Source organism: Conger conger, chromosome 1 (assembly GCF_963514075.1).
Source record: "Conger conger chromosome 1, fConCon1.1, whole genome shotgun sequence".
NCBI classification, from domain to species: Eukaryota; Metazoa; Chordata; class Actinopteri; order Anguilliformes; family Congridae; genus Conger; species Conger conger.
Window position 1 is genome coordinate 5,797,941 of NC_083760.1, and position 10,380 is coordinate 5,808,320.

At 47.4% G+C, this 10,380-nt stretch overlaps 1 protein-coding gene across 1 annotated transcript; it reads left to right on the forward strand.

Moving 5' to 3' along the window:
• Positions 1–4,928: 4,928 nt before the first annotated feature.
• LOC133138444 (free fatty acid receptor 3-like) lies at positions 4,929–10,158 on the forward strand. Its single transcript, XM_061257222.1, has 2 exons — positions 4,929–5,050; positions 9,068–10,158. Exon 2 carries the CDS (start codon positions 9,104–9,106, stop codon positions 10,094–10,096), a length of 993 nt encoding a protein of 330 aa, XP_061113206.1. The 5' UTR covers positions 4,929–5,050; positions 9,068–9,103; the 3' UTR covers positions 10,097–10,158.
• The last annotated feature ends 222 nt before the right edge of the window (positions 10,159–10,380 follow it).

Below are 10,380 nucleotides of genomic sequence, written 5' to 3' on the forward strand. Positions count from 1 at the left end.
GTCTACTTAAGTAATTGAGAGCAGAAGTTCCGGAAAACAGATGTGGTCCTTCTTGCCCATTCCTGCTCTAATGAAATGGAATAAAAGAGATTAATTATTTGATTAATTAATTACGTTAATTACATGTGAGTTCTGATGAGAATCCTCAGGGGCTCAGGACTAGGCTGAGCCCTGTCTGCCCCTCCAGGACTGGAGTTAAACCTGCAGACACTGCGGCCCTCCAGGACTGGAGTTAAACCTGCAGACACTGCGGCCCTCCAGGACTGGAGTTAAACCTGCAGACACTGCGGCCCTCCAGGACTGGAGTTAAACCAGCAGACACTACGGCCCTCCAGGACTGGAGTAAAACCTGCAGACACTGCGGCCCTCCAGGACTGGAGTTAAACCTGCAGACACTGCGGCCCTCCAGGACTGGAGTTAAACCTGCAGACACTGCGGCCCTCCAGGACTGGAGTTAAACCTGCAGACACTGCGGCCCTCCAGGACTGGAGTTAAACCTGCAGATACAGCGCCCCCTCCAGGACTGGAGTTAAACCTACAGACACTGCGGCCCTCCAGGACTGGAGTTAAACCTGCAGACACAGCGCCCCCTCCAGGACTGGAGTTAAACCTGCAGACACTGCGGCCCTCCAGGACTGGAGTTAAACCTACAGACACTGCGGCCCTCCAGGACTGGAGTTAAACCTGCAGACGCTGCGGCCCTCCAGGACTGGAGTTAAACCTGCAGACGCTGCGGCCCTCCAGGACTGGAGTTAAACCTGTAGACACAGCGCCCCCTCCAGGACTGGAGTTAAACCTGCAGACACTGTGGCCCTCCAGGACTGGAATTTTCTCTCTCTCTCTCTCTCTCTCTCTCTCTCTCTCTCTCACTCTCTCTCTCTCACTCTCACTCTCACTCTCACTCGCATGCATGCTTGCACACACACTGTGTTTGTGATTGTGAGAGGGGTGTGTGTGTGTGTGTGTGAGAGAGAGATCGTCCTTTTAAATTTCTGCAGGTCTCAATTACTGCCACTAGAGGGAGACAACACACTTAAAGAAAAAGAAACATTAGCTTTTCCTGCGGTTCATTTTCTCAATACATTTATCTGCAACGCGCGCATCACTGCTGAACACACAGACTCGATGACTAACTTGCCTGTACTCAAGACTAGATCAGCGGTAACAACAGGAAGTCTGTATGGTTTTAAAAAAAGAATTCAAAAGAGGGCAACAGGAAGACAGAATTGTGGTTTAGATTTGACATCTAGTCTCACTCTCCCAAACTGCACGTCAGTGTCCCAATGTTCCCATAAGTACAGCACCCATATTATTACTTTTTTTTTTTACATTTACATTTTAGTCATCCAAAGCGACTTACAAGTGCATAGGTTCTACCATAAGTCAAAGCATCAAATCCAGAAACTAGCAAAATACACATGAAATGCTGTTCTAAACATAGTTGTCATCATAAGTGCATTTTTTTTTTTTTTTTTTTTTTTTTTTTTTGGGGGGGTTAGACAAGGATAGGGATATCAGAAAGGAGGGGCAGGGGAAATCAGGAGGGAGGACTAAGGTAGAGTTTGAAAAGGTGGGTTTTGAGTCTGCGTCGAAATAGGGGGAGGGATTCTGCTGTTCTGACAGTGGTAGGCAAGTCATTCCACCACTGAGGAACCAGAACGGAAAACAGGCGTGAACGTGCAGCTCGACCGCCAGGTGCACGCAGAGAGGGAACCATAAGGCGACCAGAGCTGGCAGACCGGAGTGGTCTAGCTGGGGAGTAGGGAGTGATCAGGGATTGTATATAAGGTGGGGCAGTCCCCTTAGCAGCTTGAAATGCCAACACTAGGGCCTTGAAACGGATTACAACATTACAACATTCCCACATTGACATGTAGTCTCCTTCTCCCAAACAAAACGTTCCCATAAATACAGCATACCCATTATTACAACATTCCCATAACTACAACATCCCCAACAACATGACAAAATTAGTAATTAAATGCAAGCAATGCAACCTAGATCTGTGATCTAAAATTGTGCTGAACACTGTTGCATGTGATTTGATTCCAAATTCTGATTCCATGTCACTCTACTTGCCTGTCTGTCTGTCTGCCTGTCTGTCTGTCTGTCTTGGCCTGTAGTGTAGTCGTTAAGGTGCATGCCTGGGACCCGCAAGGTCGGTGGTTCTAATCCCGGTGTAGCCACAATAGGTTTGCATAGCTGTTGGGCCCTTGAGCAAGGCCCTTAACCCTGCACTGCTCCAGGAGAGGACTGTCTCCTGCTTAGTCTAATCAACTGTAAGTCGCTTTGGATCAAAGCGTCAGCCAAATGACATGTATTTCAATGTCATTGTGCCTGTTTGTGTCCGCCCATCTTTAGGCCTGTCACTATCTGTTACATAATTCACAACCTGAAGTTTGTACCCCTACACCATAACTCCACCCCCACCCCCCCCTTTCACACAGCGTGAGCCATCAGTGTGGGGTTATGGGTAATTATGGAGGACTTCATCCATCACTGTGTATGTGTGTGTGTGTGTGTGCAAGGATCTCAGAGGGGCTCCGCAGCCAATTTCAGACTTTGTGCCAAGACCCAACTTTCTTCATTCGTTGTGTGTGTTGCGTCAGTAGCGACGGCTCGTAGCCCCACGCTGCTCCTGGGCGCTGTGGGAGCTGAGGGGCCTAGTTTGTGGACACACACCGTTTGATATGCTCTCAGTCCAGAGAGATGTAGGGAACGGGTCCACTTAAGGGTGTTTCAGCATTCTCTCTGCAGTTACACAGCTGTGTGTGTGTGGGGTTTTTACACAAGCCTACGATGCTATAGGACACACAGGTGTGTGTGTAGGGTTTTTACACAAGCCTACGATGCTATAGGACACACAGGTGTGTGTGTGGGGTTTTTACACAAGCCTACGATGCTATAGGACACACAGGTGTGTGTATGGGGTTTTTACACAAGCCTACGATGCTATAGGACACACAGGTGTGTGTTTGTGATTTTTACATCAGCCTACGATGGTATGTGACACACAGCTGTATGCAGGTTTTCAAAGAAAATCTTTGTTTTTTGAAATAAATTTATATATATATTTAAAAAAAACAACTTATTATGGTGAGCAACATTAATTATATGACCTCTGTATATTTTAATTCACAATGTACAGTACGTCTGCATAATCGTGTGCTTTACAGACCAGACCCAACGCAAGTCTCGAACACAAATTGATATAATGTACAAATATTGGTCACAGCACATACAACTGACAGCATGTATTTACAAATAAACGCATTTTCCAAATAACATTTACAATTTGCAACAAATTCCCCGCGCTATTATGGCAGATTACTGCCGATAACTCCTGTGCCTCGCGTCTTACCACGTTTCAGTGCGCCGAGAACAGCCTGGAAAGCCTCAAATTTCGCGATTTCAAAAGGGAACCACTCACAAAATAGAGAAATTGCTTTCGCAGTGTGGGGAATAACCGCAGGTCCTAGTGTCTGTATTAAAAAAGCCAGGGCCCAGTTTCACTTCTCCTTGCCTGAAAGACACAATGTCAGCGCAACTGTGTACTTTTGTCGAATCCAGGATGAGGACGCTGATCTGGCAAGGGCGGCCTGTAGCGTAGTGGTTGTGAGGTACATGACTGGGACACGCAAGGTCGGTGGTTCTAATCCCGGTGTAGCCACAATAAGATCCGCACAGCCGTTGGGCCCTTGAGCAAGGCCCTTAACCCTGCATTGCTCCAGGGGAGGATTGTCTCCTGCTTAGTCTAATCAACTGTACGTCGCTCTGGATAAGAGCGTCTGCCAAATGCCAATAATGTAATAATGTAATAATGTACTGATCTGCAGCTTCACCAGCATTGGCCGTGTGGGAAGTGGTTGCTGGGAGACAGAAGGGCTCTGGCAGGGTTGGGGCAGGTTGTGGGCAGACCACAGGGCTGTGACTCATTGGGCTAGATCTTTATCGGTCTGACTCTGCACCGATCGGCACGGACCTTCTGGGTAAAGTGCAACGGAGACTAAACCTCAATTTTCTGTCTGCCATCTGCACCTATCCCCCATTTCCCCCACAATGCCCCCCCCCCCCCCCCCCATCTCCTACAAAAAAATACTCAGTTGAGTAAGACAAGGGGCATTCACACAGAACTTTCCGTTGTGTTGTTGTGCTTGATCTGCGTTACGGTATGAAGTGTAAAATTATTAAGAGAACTCTCTCGTTAACGGGCCAGATCTCAGACACCCCCCCCCCCCCCCCCGATGGCTGCTGTCGACCTACATTGAGCCTTACTGTGAAAACCCCCCAAAAAAACACAAAACAAATAACATTTAAATGTTAAAAAAAAAAGGCAAGAGAAGTCATACCCAGAATGAATGACACACAGTAAACCTCATTAACTGAATGATGTGTGTCCTATAGCATCGTAGGCTTGTGTAAAAACCCCACACACACACCTGTGTGTCCTATAGCATCGTAGGCTTGTGTAAAAACCCCACACACACACCTGTGTGTCCTATAGCATCGTAGGCTTGTGTAAAAACCCTACACACACAGCTGTGTGTCCTATAGCATCGTAGGCTTGTGTAAAAACCCCACACACACACCTGTGTGTCCTATAGCATCGTAGGCTTGTGTAAAAACCCTACACACACAGCTGTGTGTCCTATAGCATCGTAGGCTTGTGTAAAAACCCCACACACACACAGCTGTGTAACTGCAGAGAGAATGCTGAAACACCCTTAAGTGGACCCGGTCCCTACATCTCTCTGGACTGAGAGCATATCAAACAGTGTGTGTCCACAAACTAGGCCCCTCAGCCCCCACAGCGCCCAGAAGCAGCGTGGGGCTACGAGCCATCGCTGCTGACGCAACACACACAACGAATGAAGAAAGTTGGGTCTTCGTAGGAAGTCTACCTTCCCGGAAAAAAGGAAACTGCAGCTGAAGTCTCATGCGACGCGTAATTCGCGGCCGCCCTCTCGCTGCTATAAACGGCGCGGTCGACAGGACGACTAACCCGGACCCTCATCTAAGGAGAAGGTGGTGGACTTGCTGAAATTGATAGGTACGTTCCAATGACTCATTTCATCTTGACTTCACATCGCTTTTCTGATTAATCTATGAGGCATTTTTGGATACGTCGTCCCGCACAGAAATAAAAAACAAAAACAAACATATTTTGAAATGTTAGATATGTGTTTAAATATAAATAATGTCAACCCAAATATAAAAAAATGGACCCTTCATATGTTTTAAATTTAAGAGAGACATATGAGGAAGGATCAGCATATATTTTCCATTTTAATTATATGGCAATACATTTGAAGTATTTGGCAATATATATTTTTCCATGTGGGATTTTAACCTGTAGGTGAGAATAAACTTTCTGTTCATTTAGTAAGCAAGGTTAATGTATTTCAAATGCATTCACAATTGCAATTACTATTCTAAGTACAACCTATTTGGCAAGGCTTTATTTTACAGTCAGTTAATGACCTGTTATTTAGTGGTAACTACACAGCTACCAGTGTAATTAAAAGGTACCCACTTTGACTTCGGTGGTAAGTACTATGAAAGTCAATGAGTACCCCATGCACTGTAAATACTATGTAAATAGGCTTTACAGCCCGTTTCATAGCACTTACCTCTGAAATAAGAATAGTGACCTAATAAGTACCTGGTCCCCATCCAGTAAATACTAGGTAATTAACAGGTCGTAAAATAAAGTGTTACCTCCTATTTGAATAGACAGCAGGATTTGTTGCTGACCGGGCAGTTATGTGTGATCTAACAGACAGACTGTGTGCAGCTTATTTTAGCTGGTCGGTGGTCGTGAAGAACGAAGGAAGAGGCTGAAATTCCAATTATTTAAATTTTGAACAAAGAGATTGCTAATCAGCCACTTGGATCAGTATTTCAATTGCTCATTAATTGACCAGGAATAAAAAAAAATTATAAAAAAGATGAGTGAAAAGATGAATTTTTTTTTTCTCATCAACATTCAGGAAGGATAAGCCTAAAAACCTATGAATTCAATAAGATAATTAATTGATATTATTCATTTTCCGGGCCCGAAACTGATTGAATGTAGATCTTATTTGCTGAGAGACATTACTGCATGGAGCTCCATTAATGTGCCTGGCAGTCTAAACATGTGAGATTAGATTCATTAAAAAACCAATCCCTGCTATTGACCAAAACATGCAGTTTGGTCGTTCCTTGATATATACCCTCTCAAAAAGCATCGGCCTTCTGCGTATAATATTAATGATTCTAATCTCACAGACTCATTTTTCAAAGTAAGATACTTCTTTAGATAATGTATATAGAGTACACTCAGAGGGATAAAGTGACAGTGGAGGTACATTTTTGTTCTTCAAGGATCAACTTTCCCTTGTTCTCTATTGATACAAATTGTTATGTTTGATATCTTGTTTCCCAAGCAAAAATAGGTACAAGTTAATTATACATTGCTGGATAGGGGTAATATTTTATGTACCTATTGGGTACCGCCCCAATGACAAGCTTTTTAGCCACTTTTTGTACCATTAATTCTGAGACTGTATATACTGGGTGATTATTGAAGACTACAATGCTTTAACTTCAATGAGATCTTGGTTTGGTCATGGATCTTTCTGGCCATTGGTAACGGGCTGCCACTAGGGGTCGCAAGTGAGTTGGTCTCGGCGTGGAACTCATCCATTTACACCTGACAAAAGCCGTGAAGAGGCAGGAGACAAGTGGGAATGAGACAGCAAAACTGGAAATGTTCGGCACAAGCACTGAGATGCGTTTGATACAACTCTGCGTTTGAGCTAAAGACAAGACGGTGCACTGATCTAACACAGAGCACAAGAGGAATCAAAAAAGACAAACAAACAATAACTTTTACCACAGATCTAAAAATTTACTACCTTCCAAAGTTCACTCATCGCAACTGTCTTCACAGAAGGTAGCAGGAGGAAGAATAAAAAAATACCATTATAAACGCTTGGCCTGTCCCTGTGCATTTAAATGCACTCGACTGTTTCTGAGCAATGTCTGATAAACAGCCAGAGCCAATGAAAGCCCATTGTTTATTTTTTGGGGCATCTGACGCAGTTCTTCTTATTTACCTGACTGCCACGGCAGAGGCTGTTTCGTTTAGGGTGCTTGGTTACTTTTAATCTCATTGTTGAAGACTTGTTTTATGATAGTCGGGGCACAATCACACAGGAAATGGCTGACAGGAAGTGCGTGCCTCCAGTGTTGCTCAGACAGGCACATTAGTTGCGGTGGCTTATAGATACGTGGATCAGGGTTGGTGCTGAAACATGGCCTTACTCCAGTGAGTCAGATCCACACCTGCACAGGCCGAGATCAGAGCAGCATTTGACATCCCCTGACCCTTCAGATACCCGTACATTTCCTGCAGATTGCTGACAATTTGAAAAGAAACAGTTATTTTACCCCAATAACTCCACGGCTGTGGTCAAATCCATTTCAAATTGCTTCGCTGAGGAAAGTCAAGTCATTGATGTTACCCGTGAAAGGGCAGGTTTTTTTGGAAATGTCTTCTAAGTCAGTGTTCTGGAACCCAGTTGTTTGTGGTTATTGTTCCGTCATCGTCAGGACGTCCAGTTACGAACATTCTAATCACATATTTGTGATCTTGCACGTTGAAGGGTTAAAAAAAACAAATCCTCAAAGGGCAAATTAAGGGCAATATTTTTTTTCAATTCTGGAACCATCAGAGTTGATGCAATTTAAAAACAATCATCGCAACATCCGAGTGGTAGAAGTGATTGAATTAAAATAAAAAAAAAGAAGGGTTGGGGCAGAAGTGAACTGCCCATCCTATGACTTTTTTTATGATTTATTTGTGTTTGGTTCTAAACTGAGGCTCTGCATCCCACGGCTTTGAACGCACTCGGGAATATTCCGCGTCTCAGGAAGCATTTACGGGATCCGTCTCCCGGAGCCTAGCGGAAAAAGCCTTCCTTTCCTGGCGTGATCCTTCACGGTAGAAACCGTTTGTTTATTTTGAACGGGACGGGGTGTTTAGACGAGGAGGAAGAAATTAGCTCCGGAGTGCTTGAACCTTCGAACGTATGTGGTAATAGCACGCTATCAATAGTGACACGTTGTTGGACTTTTCAGACGGGTTTCTCTGCGCGGTTTATAATAGGCAGCCTCTCCTTTACAGTGTTTATGATTAACTTCGTATAAAAGCGAACGGCCCTGTAAACCCTCGGGCGAGGTCTCAGGGAAGTGCACCCGTCTACCCCGCGGGGCAGATTGACTCTCTGCTGGAAATGTAAGTCTAAACGTGAACGCTGTGTGTTTATCACGTATGTAAGTCTAAACGTGAACGCTGTGTGTTTATCACGTACGTAAGTCTAAAGCGTGAACGCTGTGTGTTTATCACGTATGTAAGTCTAAACCTGAACGCTGTGTGTTTATCACGTACGTAAGTCTAAAGCGTGAACGCTGTGTGTTTATCACGTATGTAAGTCTAAACGTGAACGCTGTGTGTTTATCACGTATGTAAGTCTAAAGCGTGAACGCTGTGTGTTTATCACGTATGTAAGTCTAAACGTGAACTCTGTGTGTTTATCACGTCCGTCGTGCTCCGTTACACAATACATCCGTCGACGTGTCGGGAAAGGCATCAAATGGCTCATTTTATTGCCAGCTTTGGAAAGAGGAAATATCTCTGTCCGGTGTGCTCCCTGCGTGTTTCCTAACAGGGTGTTCGAGTTCGCATGCACCCCTGCCTCCCGCTCACACTGTGAATCTCTGTCCCGCACCAAATCACACTCATTACATTACATTACATTACATTACATTACATTACATTACTGGCATTTTGGCAGAGGCTCTTATCCAGAGCGACGTACAGTTGATTAGACTAAGCAGGAGACAATCCTCCCCTGGAGCAATGCAGGGTTAAGGGGCCTTGCTCAAGGGCCCAAACGGCTGTGCGGATCTTATTGCGGCCACACCGGGATTAGAACCGCCGACCTTGCGGGTCCCGGTCACGCACCTTAACCACTACGCTGCGGGCTGTACTGTAACCGGCTGTGCCTCTATCCCTCTGTAGCCTGCGCCGTTGAGTCACGCCGGGGTCTGAAGCACGATGGAGAAGGGGGAGGACCTCCCGCACAAGAACCTGGTGCTGTCGGTCTACATCATCACGTTCGTCGCCGGGGTGCCCGCCAACATCCTGGCTCTCGTCGCCTTCACGCGGAAAGTGCGGCAGAAGCCCACGCCCATCGACATCTTCCTCCTCAACCTGACCGTGTCGGACCTGGTCTTCCTCTTCTTCCTGCCCTTCCGGATGAAGGAGGCGGCCGACGACATGGCGTGGGACATGCCCTACTTCCTGTGCCCGCTCTCGGGCTTCCTGTTCTACACCACCATCTACAACAGCACCTTCTTCCTGACCGCCGTCAGCGCGGAGCGCTACCTGGGCGTGGCCTTCCCCATCAAGTACAAGCTGCGGAGGCGGCCGCTGTACGCCGCGGCGGCCTGCGTCCTCTTCTGGGCCGTCTCCATGGCGCACTGCAGCATCGTCTACATCATGCAGTACTTCCAGCCCGCCAACGGCTCGCTGGTCAAGCCGCACGAACGCAGCACGTGCTACGTGGAGTTCTCGCCGGCGCAGCTGGAGGTGCTGCTGCCCGTGCGGCTGGAGCTCTTCCTGGTGCTCTTCTGCGTGCCCTTCCTGGTCTGCTGCTTCTGCTACGTCAACTTCATCCGCATCCTGTCGCGCATGCCCAGCATCAGCCGGCCCAAGCGGCAGCGCGCCATCGGCATGGCGCTGGGCACGCTGCTGGTGTTCGTGCTCTGCTTCGGGCCCTACAACGTGTCGCACGTGGTGGGCTTCGTCCACTGGCGCAGCCCCCGCTGGCGCGTGTACGCGCTGCTCTTCAGCACCTTCAACGCCTGCCTGGACCCGCTCATCTTCTACTTCTCGTCCTCGGCCGTGCGGGGCATGCTGCGGGGGGTGGCGCGCGGCGCCTTCGGCTGGCTGCACCGGCCCTGCGCCGGGAGCAAGGCCCGCTGCTACCCCCACGTGGCCTGCCTGGTGACCGAGGAGAGCACCCAGTGCTCCAACGAGACGTCCTGATGCCGCCGCCCCCCGGGGAACGGGACGATGTGGTTCCCGCCCCTGCCCTCCCTCCTTCCTGTTTGTTATACTGCCGCTGCCATCAGGCCTGGCTCTGCCGAAGCGCCGTACGATTGGTGCCTCTCATTCTCCCGTTCACACTCACGCTCACGCTCTCACACTCTCACACACTCACACTCACACTCACACTCTCACACACTCACACACACACACCCACCCACACTCACACTCACACTCACACTCTCACACACTCACACACACACCCACCCACACTCACACTCACA